This window comes from Rattus rattus, chromosome 13 (assembly GCF_011064425.1).
Source record: "Rattus rattus isolate New Zealand chromosome 13, Rrattus_CSIRO_v1, whole genome shotgun sequence".
NCBI lineage: Eukaryota > Metazoa > Chordata > Mammalia > Rodentia > Muridae > Rattus > Rattus rattus.
The window spans coordinates 2,572,594-2,590,936 of record NC_046166.1 but is presented as its reverse complement, the minus strand read 5'-3'; the positions used below and the strand labels follow the sequence as shown (position 1 = coordinate 2,590,936).

The 18,343-nt window shown below is 41.7% G+C and overlaps 1 protein-coding gene across 1 annotated transcript in view; it reads right to left on the bottom strand.

The window, feature by feature from the left end:
* Positions 1-18,343, bottom strand: part of Dnah12 (dynein axonemal heavy chain 12) — a 151,962-nt gene that overhangs the window by 46,287 nt on the left and 87,332 nt on the right. Inside the window, 11 exon segments of the mRNA XM_032919024.1 lie at positions 207-389; positions 2,156-2,236; positions 3,399-3,561; positions 4,433-4,566; positions 6,407-6,601; positions 9,940-10,101; positions 13,174-13,366; positions 13,913-14,091; positions 14,785-14,963; positions 14,966-15,083; positions 16,675-16,930. Coding sequence (XP_032774915.1) covers positions 207-389; positions 2,156-2,236; positions 3,399-3,561; positions 4,433-4,566; positions 6,407-6,601; positions 9,940-10,101; positions 13,174-13,366; positions 13,913-14,091; positions 14,785-14,963; positions 14,966-15,083; positions 16,675-16,930 — 1,843 coding nt within the window.

The following is an 18,343-nucleotide window of genomic DNA, read 5'->3' as shown; positions in this document are numbered from 1 at the left end:
CACTAAAGTATTCTGAATGAAAATTATACCTGACATAGGAAAAACAAATGTGTAAATATAGCATTGTATCAAAGAAGACCTGTTAGATGCAAGCTTCATTTAACTTGACAACTAAATGACATAGACCACCACAATACAGTGTGTCAGATCAATCAAAGACCTCACATTGTTTCCTTTTCTTGATGAAACCCCAGGGCAAAGCCAACACTTTCCTTAAGGGTGTCTAGTGCAGACAGCGCTGCTTCCAAGGCTGGAATGGCCTCCGCCAGGTCACTCTCACACTCGTTTTTCAGAGCCTGGGCTTCCTCTGCCTTCCCGCTGGCTATTTCTTCATCCAACTTCACAATCTTTCTTTTTGCTTCTACTTGTGCAGATTCTATCTCAATTATCTGAAGAAAAGAAATGTGGGGAAATGGAGACAAAATTTCAAGTAACCCATTGTTTCTTCATGCCTAGAGACAAAAGACTACTTGAATGTTAGGGAATTCAACGTGCGATGGTGCATATTAGAAAGGTTTGTTAAGAAAATTGTTATGAAACTTGAAGGCAAGTGACTAGAGCTGGACACAGTCATTCTGAGTGGCAGTCCAGACCCAGAGAAACAAACGTCAAATCTTCTCGTTTAGTTGTGGATGGTGGCTTTGACTCTTAGATGTGTTTGTCTCAGAATACCCACAGGATCAGAAAATTAATAAGGAGGCAGAGCAGGAACAGGCTTCAAAGGAGGGAAGACCGAACGCAGTGATGTAAATGGGAAAGGGGAGTGATGTGGCAGGAAGGGTTACATGGGATTAGAGGAAGAGATTCAAGGGAGAACAACTAACACTGAAGACTTTCTGAGAAAGAAAATTTTTGCTGCAAAAGCCTCCTCAGATATCTACACACATAGGGAACTTGAGTGGAATTATTCTTAACAATGTCCTACTAGACACTACAAAGAGCCCAGTGTCAGAAATGTGTTACCTCTATCTATAGGACTTGCTGACCAGTAAGTTTCCATAGACACCTAAATATAATAGGCCATGACCATTGCTCTGGGTGACCCTCCAGAACTAAATGATAAGACAGTGTCATTGAAGACATCACACACTGGAGAAGACCTAGATCATGGAGAAATCAAGGTGGCCTTTAACTTGGAAGCTTGACCCCTACTGGCTAGCTGCCATAATGCTGATGCTATGCACGGTACCAGAGGAGAAAAGTAATTATCAGTCTTACCGAGCTGTGAACTGGGCCGGCTGCCATAGAGACCTGCCTGGCCAGAAATCCTCACTGGTGCAATGGTGGAATAGATGGAATAGGGGTAATGAAATACCTTCTAATAAGATTTAAGGCCTCGATCTCAAGATGCAACCCATACTTGACACTGTTTTGTGGGCCAAGAACCACATGGGTTGGTTGTAGGCGAGAACCATTATTCTGCTGAGTCCTAACAATTCCTTGTTATAACCAAAGATTAATGTAGCTCTCAAATCTCATCCAGAAAGCTTCTAGGTCACATCCTTCTCCTCACAGGGTTTGGGATCATGATAGAGGAGGGAGTAGAGAGGCTTTAAGAGGCAGAGGCAGCAGATGACTGCAAGGAAACAGGAGAGCTGAGTATGTGAACCCAACAACTAGGCCAGTATGCAGTGGGCCCCGGGGAAGCCCACACAACAACCATCCCTAGCCGAAGAGCTATTAGGAAGTGATCGCTGTTGGAAGAGAGGGAATTGCTTTCTCTAATGGCACAGCCTCTGGCAGATCTAACATTCTCTAGTATTTAGGAGTATATATGTAACACTAATGGGAATCAACGGGGTAAAAAATGAAGGCCCAAAGTTGGGTGGGTATAGAATGGGGAGTAGACCTGGGAGGAGATTAAAGATGACTAAAATACAGTGTGTGAAATGCTGAAAGAACTAAGAAAATGTTTTAAAACAAAAGGCCAGTTCTAGAATAAAACAAGAGGAAACATAAGTACAAGTCACCTTATTTGGAAATGGGTTTCATGCCACCCTTTAAAAGGGACAAACATGAAGAATCAGCGAGACTCCCAGTCGATAGGAGAGCATAAACTATTTAGGTTCCAGTGACAAAATGTTAAGAGTTACTTTCAAAACTAGTTTTACAGTATTTGATTGTCCCATGAATCAAGAAAACACTGATACCCTACCTGCATCATACGTGCATTTTCAACTTTCGCTGCCTCCAGTTTGGGCTGTAACTCAACCAGCTCCAGTTTCATTTCGCCAACCTACACAGACAGTTTGTCGTTAGGGTTTTAACCTACGCAGACAGTTTGTCGTTAGGCTTTTAACCTTCTGGAATAGCGGATATAGAAATCAGAAACTTAAATGCATCATAAAATTCTGGACATGAAAAATCTTAATCTTCCCAGTTCTTCGCATGGTTAACAGTATCATGAGAGCATATTTGGTTGTCACAAAAGGCTTTGAATCTTTAGGTATTTAACAAGGCACGGGGAAAAGGTGGTGGCCATGGAAGAAACACACAGGCAACCCCATTATTCTACAGTATACAACAACAATAGTAACAACAACAACAATAGTAACAAAACCACTAGTAACTATTAATAGCATTGAACTGGCTAGAAAAAGTCCATTTTATATTTAACATCTGTTAAAATGTATTTATTATACTCTTAAATGACAAGTTGAGAGTTTGTGGTTTGGGCCACCTTAAAGAGTTTCTGTAAAAATAATGTGTTGGTTGATTTTATAATCCAAATAATTTAGTGACTCTCCTCCTTATATTTTTTTCTGGAGCAACTGTAACCCCACCATGGCAGAATTCTTTATGTTACCTTAAACATACTTTCTAAAACATCTCTGTCAAACCAGCCAACAAAATGTCATCCACATAATGATGAATGACAGACCGAGGACTTGCTTTCAAATTGTCTCTAATGCTTGTTGCATAAAATACTGACATGAAGTTGGACTGTTGAGCCTTCCCTGTGGAGGTACAACCCAGCAGTATCATTTTGTTGGTCATTTACTCATCTGTAAAGTGAGGACATGGATGATGAATACCTTGTGTAGTTGCTAAAAGAGTAACTGAAACAGTGCGTATGATATACGGGACACAGGCCGTGTACATAACACACCGTCAGCCAACGCTGCTCTTACATTTCTTACATTCATCACTATGTTTTCTTCTTTTTAATTTTTTCTTTTTTGTTTGTTTTATTTTGGTTTTGGTTTTTGGAGACAGGGTCTTTCTGTGTAGTTCTGGCTGTCCTAGAACTCACTCTGTAGATCAAGCTGGCCTAAAATACACTGAGATCTGCCTGCCTCTGCCTCCTGAGTGCTAGGATTAAAGGCGTGTGCAGCCACCACCCCTCCCCCACCCCCGCTCAGAATATTTTATTATTTTGAACAGCTTATGGGCTTTACCTGAGACTCAGCGAAAGCTAACTGGTCAAGTCCGTTCACATAGCGCTGTTTTGCTTCCATGACAGACTGCCGCTTCTTAGTTAAAAGCTGCCGAAATGAGCCAATCAGTTCAAGGTAAGAAGTAGCAGTAACATAGTTATGTCGTCCCAGCTCTTCTAAGAACCTAAAGGAGTCAGGCAATAGACCACAGCATTAACAATGGATTTCACTATGGTGTTAATTCAGCAAGCACTGAAGATAGGCAATTAGGAATAAAGGTCAAGGGTTATGTAGAACATGCTAAGGATTTAACTTCATGGAACTCTACTAGATATCTACATGCAACCATATCCAAAGTTTTTATCTGAAAAATATCAGACAATAGTGATGTGTTGAAAAAGCACAAATCAAGAGTGCCTATGAAAGGTGAACTACAGCAAACAAAGATACAGTCTTCATTTTTCTATGTGTCATATGCTGGGAGGCTCTAGCCTTGTAAGACACTCGAGCTATTGTATGAGGTAGGCAAGCCTCAGGAAAGGAGACTGCAGATGGGACAAAAATGAGTTATATGGTGTGTTACATGCTGACTGAATGTACAAGACCAGCATGTCGTCTATGTGGAGGGACATACAGGGATATCCAAGTATGCAGACCTCAGCACACCGCTTGTCTCCACTGTCCAAGCCAAGTATGCTGGATAACTGACTCTATGCGGACAACCTAACAAGTCAAGTTCATGACTCTGTGGTACAAGGGTAAAAGATCGGTAGTTTGAACACACACAGCGATGCAGATCAGAAAACAGTTGTGTGTTTTGATCAGAGTCTAACTTCTGCTGCTCATTTTCCAGGTCTTCGTGAGTGAGGCACTCTTGGATCTTCATAATAAATTCTTCCTTTCTCTTGTTAGCTAGCTGAGGGTTTAAATTAATTAAAGTAGCCGGTAAAATTAGAAGACAAAGAAATAACATCAAAACATTGGGCGTATGTGGGAAATACAAGGCATTTAAAATACAAGGAATTTGCATAATTTAAAATATCATCATTATTAACCTTTCTGAAAGATTCATAATGGAAGTGTGAAAGTGTTTACAGATTGGGACTATCTCTTGCCGCTCCACCTCAGTGAGCTCCACGGTTTCTAGGAAATTCACAGCTACACGTTCCAGGGCATCTTCAGGCCACGGCTGGAAAGAGGAAGAAAAAATGGATTAAAGATGAAGCAGCCTCAGTGCAAGCGTGTAAGTTGTGACATCACATAGGGGAAGAGTTTAGGGTTACGAAGTTGAAACTTTTATGAGGAAACAGAATCAAGCAGACTGAGGGCCTGATGTTTAGATTTTTTATACATTAAAATGAAAACAAGCATGCACGGTGAGGACTCATGGCGGGTTGCATATTAAGGACATAACTACCCCCTTCTCCGCCCCTCTGCATGGCCGTCCATTAGGTATCTCGATTTAGCATGTTTGCTGTAGATGATGCTGTCTGTCTGCTCAGTACCTACGAGCCCTTTCTCCCATATGAGGAAAAGGGAAACCCCTTTTTAATTTGGATTTCTGTCACTGGAAAGTGCCTCACAACCCCTATCATAACACACAAAGCTGGCGTTCTGGGTATTTTTTCCACCAAAAGTCCTTTTTGCCCATCTTTCCTGCCTCAGTGGTGCTTTCTCCTGCTTTGTCCTGAACGACGCCAACTGTGATCTTGCTCCTGGGCCATTTTCTTGCTGTTTTCTCTGACCAGAGCAATCTCCTCTCAGACATTGATGTAGTTCCCTTTCTCACTTTCTTTATGTTTATGTCCCAAACTACCATACAGTTCTTCCTAGAATGCTCTTTCTAGAACAACCTTCTTTCTGTTATTATCCTGCCTCTGCTGCGAGAGTCATCTTCGGAACTTACTACTTAACACCGCACATTTCGTTCACTCATTTATCTGTTGCTGGCTTCCGTTCCAGCCTTGACAGAAGAAATAAGAGCCCCGGGAGCGAGGAGTGCCTAAAACGACACTTGACACCAATATTCAAATATCTAAGTAAACAGTTTATGCTTCTTTACTTTCCTTAGAATGTTTCCCAGAGTTCCTTTCACTCATCTTCAACAAGATGCTTGTAATTCTTTCCTTTTAGAGCAGTGCACACTTTAAGATCCTCCTTCTGGGGGTTCTGGAGGTTTCAGGATAGGGTTTCTCTGTGTGGCTCTGGCTACACTCCTCTGCCTCAGCTTCCCAAAGGCACAACCCACCACCCTCACGTCAGCAGGCCTCTTTTAATCAGAAGTCCTGAACTAAAGAAAAATGTTGCCCTTCTTCCAAATGAGGAGCTGTTTACCCTCTCTGACTGCCCTCAGGCTGGAACATTGGCTTTACTGGGAATTCAGAAGATCTCAGATCCTGAGCTCTTCAAGGTCATGACCTTCACGGCCTTCATACTGGAACTGTACCACTGACTCTCCAAGGCCCCAGTTTGTGCACTGAAGATCTTAACAACTGCAAGGCTCCATAATCATGGGGTCCAAACCCATTCATAGTCCTTCTACAACACAGACATACACAGACACACACAGACAGACAGACAGACACACACACACACACACACACACACACACACACAGAGTCACACACAAATACTATCCTATGGTGGTTCCACATCCATCTTTTTATGCAACTGATTCATCTCCCTACTTTATAAACTCTCTTTCTTCCTTAGTGTATATTTTGCATATCAATATTATGCCTTTTCCTTTTCCAGCCTATTGTCTTTCATGTCTTCTAGTCTAGACTATGAACTCTTCCTGGGAAATACATTATCTTATCAGCTCCTAGTAAGTACGTACTATAGCTCCTTCAAGTCCATTATTATACTAACTGATCAATGAATATTAGTCATTGCTAATGACTAATTAGCAACGAATCATTAGCCAACCAGTTGCTGAATATTAGTCAAGCTTAAACAAAATTTTGATAAAATTCTTAGAATTAACAACTCTGTTCCCTCCTTATAAAACAAAACAAAATAAAACAGACCTGAAACCAATCAATAGTACAACAATTGATGAGGGATGGGAATTGTCTCAGACGATTTCGGAAGGCATCTCCTATAGGGCTGAAGGCCACCACGACGTGAAGATTATCTTTGCAACGGTTCACAAAGAAGGCAAACAGGGCTAAGGGACTGAGTTCACCATGTTTATTGCCCACCTGAGCTACTGGACGGACACCCTACAGAAGAGAAATCGAAACCTTGTAAATAAACAGATTTACTATAAGGAGATTATCAGCTACCAGGTATTAATATATCAGTTTTATATTAACTATCATTAAAATTTTATCTTTATATTCATAGGAGGAGATATGGAGACAAAGTTTGGAGCAGAGACTGATGGAAAGACCATTCAGAGCCTGCCCCACCTGGGGATCCATCTCATATGCTGCCACCAAACCCAGAAAATATTGCTGATGCCAAGAAGTGCATGCTGACAGGAGCCTGATACAGCTGTCTCTTGAGAGGTTCTGCCAGAGCATGACAAATACAGAGGCGAATGCTAGCAGCTAAGAAGCAAAGTTTCATAGATGTGAAAAACAAAGCCGTAAAAACAAGGTTCTGGGAGATACATCTGACGTCAGGATGCCCAGTGAGATGACAAACTTGTGACCTTTCTGAGAGATACATCTGACGTCAGGATGCCTATGACAAACTTGTGACCTTTCTGAGAGATACATCTGACGTCAGGATGCCCAGTGAGATGATAAACTTGTGACCTTTCTGAGAGACTAACATCTGGTGGTCAGGTTGCCTAATGATATGACAAAGTTTTGGTGATCAAGGTATTGAGTCAGAGTGACCAGGCTAAGATCAGCTAAAATAATAATAACTGTTCTCAGAAGAACTCTATACCGCTCCCTGTGGTAAATTCCGAAAATAACCACGAGATTTCATCCTGACCCCGCACAACCACCCAGACCCTCCACCCCCCACAAGGGACTTTCCAACTTAGCCCTTTCCCAGTGATTTTTCCAAGGCCAGGTGTAGGGCTAGATGAGGAAATTGACTGACTAAGCCAAGAACAGCCCCTTGAGCAGGGCAGCCAATACCTGACCAGATCCTTTGTCCTGTGTTCCACCAATGAGAATAAGTCAACTAGCCCTGTTGCTGAGGTCTGCCCTCTGTAAAGTATAAAAGTTGTATGCTTTTTGAGTTTGGGATGAGCAACCCCACGTACCTGGATCAATAAACCTCTCGCCATTGCGTTGATCTCTTCGTCAAGCTGTGTTCTGTGGGTTGTGACCTGAGCTAAGACCACCTCGGGGGTATTACAACACAGTCAACCATTGAACTGAGAATGGGGTCCCCATTGGAGGAGTCAGAGAAAGGACTGAAGGAGCTGAAGGGGTTTGCGACCCCATAAGAACAACAATACCAATCAACCAGAGTTCCCAGGGACTAAACCGCCACCCAAAGACTATACATCAACTGACCCATGGCTCCAGCTGCATATGTAGCAGAGGGTGGCCTTGTTGGGCACCAATGGGAGGAGAAGCCCTTGGTCCTGCCAAGGTTGGAAATCTTCCCCCTAGTGTAGGGGAATGCCAGAGTACAGAGGTGGGAAGGGGTAGGTGGTTATGGGGGAAACGCCTTAATAGAAGAAGGGGAGGAGGATGGGACAGAGGTTTTATGGACAGGAAACTGGGAAAGGGATAACATTTGAAATATAAATAAAAAATATCCGATAAAAATTTATTTTTTTATAACAAAGGGATGGTTTCGATACAATTTATGCTTACAAAAATCTCTGCCTGCACTATAATTTTACAGTTTAAAATCAAATATCTGTCAAGAATTTACCAGACAAAGTTAATCAGAAAAATTCATCAAGATTATATCCAGGCCTAAATGCAACATTCAAGAGGAAAAAATAGAAGCTACTGCAATATCCAACAGTAAGGGACTAACTAAACTCATAAAACATCCTTATAACCTTTATTCTGGGTTTCACACAACTTTTTAAACCAGAAATTAAAAGCAAACTCAGAAAGACAAATATTGAATGCATGCTTTCTCTCATAAGCAAAACCAAGATTTTACATACGTGTATATATTATACATATATAATAAATAGATATGATATATATGATATACAATAGAAATGTGGAGAAAGGAGACTACAGAAAGGCTGAGGAGAATGAGAAGACAGTAAGAGGGAAAGGAAACGAGGTCAAATACTGAAAAATTTCTCTCAAATGTAGAACTTAAAGTAGAAAGGAGAGATTCTGGCAGGGAAGAGAAGGTGCAAAAGGAAGGAGATGAGCAAAGTACAATGTCATAAGAAAAGTCTGTTCTTTTGTACGCATACTGAAATAACAAAAACACAACTATCAAGATGTGCTATGGTAAGATCGTCAAAATAAAATGAATGAAAAAACCCAACCAAGTAATGAAAGAATACATAGAATCCAAGTCCCTTGTGTTAAGTTTAAAAATATGAAGGCCAGGTCTGCCTGCTGGTCTAAGAGCAGCATGGCTGATATGGGGGTAACCAGTCACTCTCTGATTGGATCTGAGGCCTGCTGCTCAGGAGGGATTCACTCCTGGTACTTAAACCCGGTCAGAAGCCATGGCTCATGAAACCGTACACCCTGGGGGGAAGCCGGCTGTTTTGTTAAGTGGAACTGTTGTCAAACTACCTTCCAAATATGTATGTTCATTTCCTAAGTCATGGCTGCTTTCGACCTTGATCAGAGAAAGTTCCTTTTGGCAAGATATCACCAAACACATAAAACTGTACTAACAATTTTAAAGTTTTGGTTTCTTTGAAAAATATAGAAATATAAGAATGTGTTTTGGTTTTAGTGCCAGGTGTAGGACATGGAGCTGCTTCAGATTATCCACAGCAGCTGACTGTGATTGGCCCGGTGCTCTAGCAGGAGCGTGATTTTGCCAGATAGTTTCTGCAATTGTGTGATACTGGGAATTCTAGGGACTTTTCAGTGGGTACATAAATGTTAGGGCCCGGAGAAACAGGGTGGGTGGTTGGATGGCTGGTGGTGGTGGTGGTGGTGGTGGTGGTGGTGGTAGTGGTTGCTGTTGGACATGGTTTGTTAAGAACTCATGTGCAAAGAAGAAATAATAAGAAATTAGATATCCTAACAGTGAAGATCAAATTTGCCCCAAGGAACTCGGCACTCCTAACCAGTAGGAAGTTGTCTAACAAATAACATCACCCCCTTTCCATGGTACCCTTTTTCCTTCCCTATCTAGTGTCAGGGGGTGGAAGGTAGAAGAATCTACAAAGTAGCCAAAGCCTGGCTACATAAAACCATTGCTATTTTATGGAGGTAATAACTATAAAACAATTTCTCACAGGTGTGCTAGAATTTAAAATTTACCAAAATGATGTATTAAATTAACATCCTGTAGACCGCGTGAGGTACGTTTAGTTGCGTAGTTGTGTGAGTTATATTTATCCTGAAGAGCAGAACAAGGTTTTCATGATGAAGAAACCCCTGTGCGGAGAGTGGGACCCCACCCCCCGGCCCTCCCACCCCCCAAGGGCGCTCACCTCCATCACTTCTTGCTTCTCGTCTGCTGCAAAAATGTTAGGAACTTCGCCAGTGTTGAGCACACTGTCGATGTCCTCCAGGAAGGCTTCCTCCTTGATCTGAGTGTCTGTGATCAGGAAGACGGTCTTCTGGCCTTTCACACCAACATTTCTCAACAAGGACTTAAAGAGAAAATGTAGTTATGAGAAGAACGCGGCGGGCGCGGGCTGGGTTTGCTTCCCCCTTCTTTTCACCCTTTGATGGAAGGGTGCTTTGATTCTGCTGGGGCTGTCAATTAAGACCTCCATGTCTCCCACTGGTGGGCAATCCATACTACCCTGTGCCCTCAAGTTCAGAAGGCATGGGATCAAGAAGGACTCAAATTGTTAGTTTGAGGACTGAGATGGACTTAAAATACAGTCCTTGTTGTACAGAGAAGGGTGCTTACAAAGGCCAGTGAGTAGTACTAAGTACTACTGTGTTGCCTCATGGAATGAACCAGCTGGAGAAGGAAGACAAATGCAGAACACTGCCAGGGAATGTAGAGAAACTGCTCTTAAATTGAATCCTGTTAAATGACTGTATGAATGAATGGCTTTGGTTTAAATCCTGTAAACCAAAACCTTCCTTTATTTCTTAAGTTAGTTTGAGCTATTTTTGTTTGTTTGTTTGTTTGTTTGTTTTTGGCCAATTGCAAGCAAAATTCCTGAAATAAAAATATGGGCTTAGTAGTATGATAGAGCTGATTTGCTGTCTGTTAAAAATGACTCTTAAAATTTCAACAACTTTTGAGGAGATTGTTAGATACAGGGTTAAAGTTAAGTGACACCACACTGTTCTTCCCAGAAGCCTCAGGTTATTAAACAAAAAGCCCAGTGTCTGGGATGAGTTACCTCCGTTGGAGTTGTCAGGCATGGGCTTCACAGCGATTTCCTACACGCGTGAAGGGGAAAACACAGCAGCACAGGCTGCTGCCACTGCTCTTTAACACTTGCCAGCCCTGACGGCAGCCCTTGTAATGACTGGACGCCCCTCCCCCTGCTAGATAGCCTTCACAGTAATGCCCAGTGCTGCAATGGCATGAATATTATGGGGTGCGGGCAGGGGGACAACCAATCGTTTTATGATTGGTTTCAAGGCCTGATCTACCTGAGGGATCTCATACATGGCACGGTAAACTTGGCCAAGAATCCTTGCTAGGGAAGGTGACTTCTCCTGAGGGAAAACAACCTAAAGGTATTGTTTTTGCTGAGTGGATATAGTGTTCGTGCTGGATAGTTTTATGCCAACTTGACACAAGCAAAGTCATCTGAGAGGAGAGGACCCCAATGAAGAAAATGTCTCCACAAGATCACGCTGTGGCAAACCTGTAGAGCATTTCTTAATTGGTGGTTGATGTGGAAGGGCTTAGTCTATTGTAGGCGGCAGTACCACGGGCTGGTGGTCCTGGTTTGCAGACTGAGCAAACCATGAGAAGCAAGCCCATAAGCAGCAGCCCTTCATGGCCTCTTCATCAACTCCTGTCTCTAGGTTCCTGTCTGTTCGAGTTCCTGTCCTGACCTTTGATGATGGACTATGCTGTAGAAGTGTAAGCCAGATAAACTCTTTCCTCTACAGCTTGCTTTTGGCCATGGTGTCCCGTCATAGCAATAGAAACCCTACCTAAGATGGCATTAAACTTCCTAATAAACACTTACCCTTTACCCACACAGATTAGTCCGACTCTCTTCCCTCATTAGAGGATTTTCTTACTGTTGTGGATGCTCATTAACACAGACTCACAACTAGAAAAGCTGCAGAGAGTCAATGACTGTGTAATGCTCAGCTGCAGACAGAAAACCTTCTCCCCCCCTCTCCCTAGGCTCAGGTACCATCACAGCACAGAGGAGGGATCAGAAAGACTGCAAGAGCCGGAAGTTGGCAATGGCTGGTGAGATACTGTTGTTTTTGGATAAGATAGGGCTGTTGCTCTCATGAACTCAAAGCAGCTGTGGTTGTCTGTACAAGACCTTATGGAAAGCATATAGCCAGGTGAAATATATCTTCTCAGACGAGGATAAAGACAGAGTGAGTGGCCACTGTGATAAGTACTCACTAGACAGTATTAGCACAAGTACTCACTAGACAGTATTAGCACAAGTACTCACTAGACAGTATTAGCACAAGTACTCAGTAGACAGTATTAGCACAAGTACTCACTAGACAGTATTAGCACAAGTACTCAGTAGACAGTATTAGCACAAGTACTCACTAGACAGTATTAGCACAAGTACTCAGTAGACAGTATTAGCACAGTAGACAGTATTAGCACAAGTACTCACTAGACAGTAGCACAAGTACTCAGTAGACAGTATTAGCACAAGTACTCAGTAGACAGTATTAGCACAAGTACTCAGTAGACAGTATTAGCACAAGTACTCACTAGACAGTATTAGCACAAGTACTCAGTAGACAGTATTAGCACAAGTACTCAGTAGACAGTATTAGCACAAGTACTCAGTAGACAGTATTAGCACAAGTACTCAGTAGACAGTATTAGCACAAGTACTCACTAGACAGTATTAGCACAAGTACTCAGTAGACAGTATTAGCACAAGTTATTAGCAACAAGTACCAGTAGTCAGTATTAGCACAAGTACTCACTAGACAGTATTAGCACAAGTACTCAGTAGACAGTATTAGCACAAGTACTCACTAGACAGTATTAGCACAAGTACTCACTAGACAGTATTAGCACAAGTACTCAGTAGACAGTATTAGCACAAGTACTCACTAGACAGTATTAGCACAAGTACTCACTAGACAGTATTAGCACAAGTACTCACTAGACAGTATTAGCACAAGTACTCACTAGACAGTATTAGCACAAGTACTCACTCACTAGACAGTATTAGCACAAGTACTCAGTAGACAGTATTAGCACAAGTACTCACTAGACAGTATTAGCACAAGTACTCACTAGACAGTATTGGCACAAGTACTCACTAGACAGTATTGGCACAAGTACTCAGTAGTCAGTATTGGCACAAGTACTCAGTAGTCAGTATTGGCACAAGTACTCACTAGACAGTATTGGCACAAGTACTCACTAGACAGTATTAGCACAAGTACTCAGTAGTCAGTATTAGCACAAGTACTCAGTAGACAGTATTAGCACAAGTACTCAGTAGACATAGCTACACAGGGCAGCTCCCCTTTACTAGTCAAGGGATCCACTATTTTCATTTTTCACTGAGGTATCTTCATAATTTTACCTTAATATCCTCTCTCCACTCATTCATGCCGTAACTCTTAGAAATTTCTGGTTGGAAAATCTGCATTTTTGCCATAGATGTAGCCAGACTAGTCAGAGACTGCCGGCCGCTTCCTCCAAGCCCAATGAGCAAAGCATTGCCACCAGACTGCTTTAGGATGCGGCATATTCTTGACAAATGTTCCAGAACATACCTGCCAAGAGTAAGGGTTATTATCCATAGCCGAACACATGAAGATTGACCTGTCACTTTATTATACATATTTTACAACATCATGTTCAGTATATAGATACACAAAACTTCCTGAGGGAGTAGACCGTGCAGCAAACCGAACAACTTAAATCTGACTCTCCAGAGCTCATATTCACTTCTAGAGGTAACAATGCAAATGTCTGTGATCCCAGAATGCCTGTGTGGGGGAGGGGAGCCACAGACCTGAGACTCTCCAGAGGCTCATGGGGCCACCTTGCCTGGCTTACCCAGTGGCAGTGAGGTCCTGTTGTAAACAAGTGGAAAGATGTGGACAGGCACCTCAAGGATGCCCTCTGACCTCCATGCTCTGTCTAAAAGCATGGGAGTTTCTTTTTAGTATTACAAACTAAGGAGAGGGCAGACCGAAATAAGAACCTAATAAATTACTGCTATTTTATATGGTAATATGTATGTTTTGTCTTAAATATTTCTTGAAAATTTATAAATAAAAGTTTTGAGCACATACATAAATGTAAAAGAGAGGTACCTAAACACAACAAGATTCATTCTTCTTTTGTGAGTTTGATTATACTCATCTAAACACTGGTCAACAACTTCATTAAACTGGTGAATATTCAGAATTTCAATATAAACCCGATCATCTCCTTCTAGATCAGGATTCATATAATCCCCAAACATGAGGTTTCGTAAGTCTTCTTCATTTATCTGTTGAATAGAAATTAATTAAAAAATAAATTTAAAGAAAAAATATACAAAAACTTATTTTATGTCATAGTTGACTATTATCTAATCTTTTAAACATTGAGATAGAAAATAAAATGATAGGTTTGTATAATAAAAAGGAAGGTTTTATTGCTTTTGCTATAGTCTGGAAATCAAAAGATTTATCTTTATTTTATGAGTGCTTTGCTGGTATGTATACAAGTGTTATCATGTGTGTGCTATGCCCGAAGAGGCCACAAGATGGCGTCAGATCCCCTGGAGCTGGACTTACAGGTGGTTGTGAGCAGCTAGGAGAGTGGTAGGACTCTTAACGCAGGTCCTCTGCAAGAGCAGCCATTGCTTTTAACTGCTGAGCGTCCTCAGACGCCTTTTCTGTTGACTGGAAACTCATCTTTCTGACTTTCTTTGTAAAAGAAGAGTCTCTGAGAAATGGAACCATGCTATGTGCTCTGCACCATCTCATCACTACCTACCACAGAGGGTTTCGTCCTCTGTATCACTTTTTTTCTCCTTCTACAGACTAATCTCAAAATAAGCAGGTGCTCATAAGAAAAGTAAGAGAATATGTTCAATAAAAGCCACGTGCGTTTTTGTAAGTTAAGCTCATTAATTACAACAACTGCGACTGAAATTCTATTCTATCCTGACATGTTTTTAATTTTTAAGCATACTTACGGGGGAGTTCCCTCTCCTCAGATGACTAAAGACATTTTCAAGTGTCTCCTTAAAGTGGTCTTTTATAACATTCTTAATTAATAGGAAGAGCCAATTCCGATCTTCATCATTAATAAGACGATCATAAAACACGCGGAGAACCTCATGCACAAACAGGCGGATCATAGTGTGTTTGGTCTCATGGCCTCTTTATCAATGAGTAAGCAGCCCCGGATGACACGTGAGAAATCACGCAGGTTAAAAGTATAGTGAGATTTTGCAGGAGTGGGCAAAAGATTTCCCATAGATTGTTTATATATCTGTGAAGGAAGAAAAGCGCAGCTCAAAAATAAAATGCTTATGATTAGAGCCCTGACGAAGTGGTATAAACAATATTTCACCCATCCTACTAGATTCTATCACTTTGGGACCACGTATCTACTGAGCATAGCATGGCGTACATGTTCATTTTGCTCTATAGCAGTAAACCAGGTACTGCGATGTTGGGTGAACTTAATAGCCCCTTAACTTGGATTCTGTTCAATCTTACTTTACTCCCCATTTGTTATAATTGTTCCACTACAGATGACCTGAAAGCTAGCAAGCAGCTTAAAATTCACTAGAAATTAAAACCAGGTAGCTCATTCCACAGCACTCCAAATAATGTCTTTTAAATTACAAATAACATTAGCCAGGCTGGTTCCTCGTCTTCCTCCTATCTTAACTGGCATAATATAGAAACAAAGTATATTTTTTCCTGAGTGCTGCAAAGTAAGAAAGTTAATACTCTTTTTAAAGAAGGTTAATTAATTTCAAAATATTCCTGACAAAAAGAATGACATTATTTTTCATTTGGATGAGTTTTATAATTTATCACCTGTCCCAACATCTACTTATGGTAGGTCTCTCCACTGCTCCAACAAGAGAGAAAAAAAAGTATCTTTTCTACCTGGCCAAGGTCCAACAACTCACTCCAAGCAATATCGGAAATATTACATTTTACAAATAAAAGCACTTTCTTGTGGTAGAATAATTCTTCTACCCAGTCATGGTTTGAGTCTGAAATGTCCCCACCCATGGCTGTCATGTTTAAAGGCTTGGATGGCAGAAGAAGGCTTAGATACTGGGAGCTCTGATCTGATGATGGACGCACAGCACAGTGGCATCATCAGGAAGTTAGAGAAATGAGAAGATGTGGCCCAGTTGGAGGCCCATGTGGGCGTGTCCTTGAAAGATATTCCTTGTAGCCAGACCCCCTCGCTATCAAGCTTCCCAAGTTTGGTGAGGTTGCCACTAAATTTCCTTTGGGTGCATTTTCCCTTTTGACACTGGATATGAGGCTGTTCTAGCTTCTGAGTGAGGGCACCTGAGCACATCAGGAGGTCTCTACCATGGGGGTGAGGGTCTTTACTCCCATCCTTGATGCTCTTATATTTCATGGCAATGTGTTGGTCTGAGGAAAAGTAATGTGTATAAAAGCTTAAGCTCTCTCTCTCTCTCTCTCTCTCTCTCTCTCTCTCTCTCTCTCTCTCTCTCTTCCCCTCTCTCTTTAAAATTATGAAGAGCAAGAAGGAAGATAGATAGAAAAGAGAAAATGCAATAACAAATACCACAGTGTAACCTAACCACCAAGGAAATGCTTACGATGTGGCAGGCACTGGCTATGGGCAAATTCCTTACCCATGAATTATATGTCCTTTCAGTGATTAAAAAATTGGGCCTCCAAAAGGAGATCCACCTAGGGACAGCAGCCAGGGCTCAACGCCAGTTAGACTCTCTGCTTCCAAATCCATGCTCTTGCTGCCAGGCTCTCTGAGTGGAAACCACAGATGGCTAAGGGAACAGCGTGTGTGTGTGTGTGTGTGTGTGTGTGTGTGTGTGTGTGTGTGTGTGTGTGTGTTACTTACTCACCTCCATAGTCGCACTGACTATTTGGTGTCCGAGTACAAAGTACTCTGGAGAAAAATCGTGAGTCCTAAGGTAGAACATCATGATTGATGAGAAAATTCGGACCATAGTTTCGTCGCTGAAGGAATTGATGGTGCAGATGTTGAAATGTCGGATGAAACGCGGGGTGACGGCATTCCTTCCGCCGCCTGGAGGCCCCATGGCAGCTATGAGCTCTATATCAACCAGTGTGATTTTGGTGGTGTCCTTAAGGTCATACCTGGAGAGCACAGAGAGAAAGAAAGGGAAGACAAAGGAACACGGCAGCCTGAGACACTCAATCTAGTTTTAGTTCCATAGAAGAGAGCATTTAAGCCACAGCTCCATCCGTCCTCTCACAGACGCTGATCCTGTCTCCCCTCCCTGACTTTCCCTGTATTTCCATGCTTCCTTACAATCTGATTCTGTTAAATTTTCCTTTTCTTCAAGACCAGAATTCTGGACGAGTGTTCCCACAGTGTATTTGTAGCTGGTTATCGTTAGGGGTGACGGTCCCGCTTTGCCTAAAGTGAGCCCGGTCTGTTCAGCTCTGTCTCAGTTTGAATGATACACCACACTGGTTATAGTAAAGCCCTGATCTTACCATCCTAGGTTACATCCTCAGAGTGATTAATAATAATCTAAATATCGCCAACTCATGTTTTACAGAGAGAGAGAGAGAGAGGGGCTCCATTACGGAGAAATAAAACTTCAAAGAAGTTCTAATTAGATATCAAAATGACAAAATTAGGTCGACTATTTTCCACAGGCCATCAAGATCTTTAATATTGAAGCTTTCATACGAAGGTCTGAGGAGTGGGGAGTTGGGTTCAAAGGTCTTGCCCAAAAAAATGGTGTTTTTTTCATCAGGTAGTGCTAGGACATCCGCATGTAGAAAATAAAACACCGACTCTGTACACCTTCTACAGTATTTAATTCAAAGTGGATCACAGACCTCAACATTAAGTGCAAAACCATCAAAGTCTTAAAAGATAACTCTAGCGAGAATTTTGTTTTGTTTTGTTTTTTGAAAAACACAGAAATAGAAGAACATGCTTGTTTCAGTCCCAGGTGTGGGGCATGGGGCTGATTCACACTGTCTCCTGCAGCTGACTATGATTGGCCTGGTGCTCTAGCGGGGGCGTGATTTTGCCAGCTGCAGATAGTTTCTGCAATTGTGTGATGCTGGGGATTCTGGGGACTCTTTTGAAGGTATATATATTTTGGTGAGCTGTTGGCTGCAGTTTAAGTAGTTGTGAACAAAGATGAAACAACAACAAGAAACTAGATATCCTAATGGTGAAGATCAAACTTTCCCAATCAGCAGGAAGTAGTCTAATGGTGACATCACCCCACTTCCCCTCTGCCCTTTTTTCTCACCTAGCTAGTATTAGGGGTTGAAAGGGTGAAAGAAGAGGGGTGGAGAAGGGTGGAAGAAAGAAGAACCTGCAAAAGAATAGCTACAGATAACATTTGAGAAAAATCTAAATTTAGGTACAATAAGTTTTTAAGTTATGATAACAAAAACTCAAATTGTGAAATAATTGAAAAAGAGGTCTTCATTAAAATAAAGACTTCTATTTGTGAAAGTCAGTAAAGAACATAAGGCATAGAACACACACACACACACACACACACACACACACACACACAC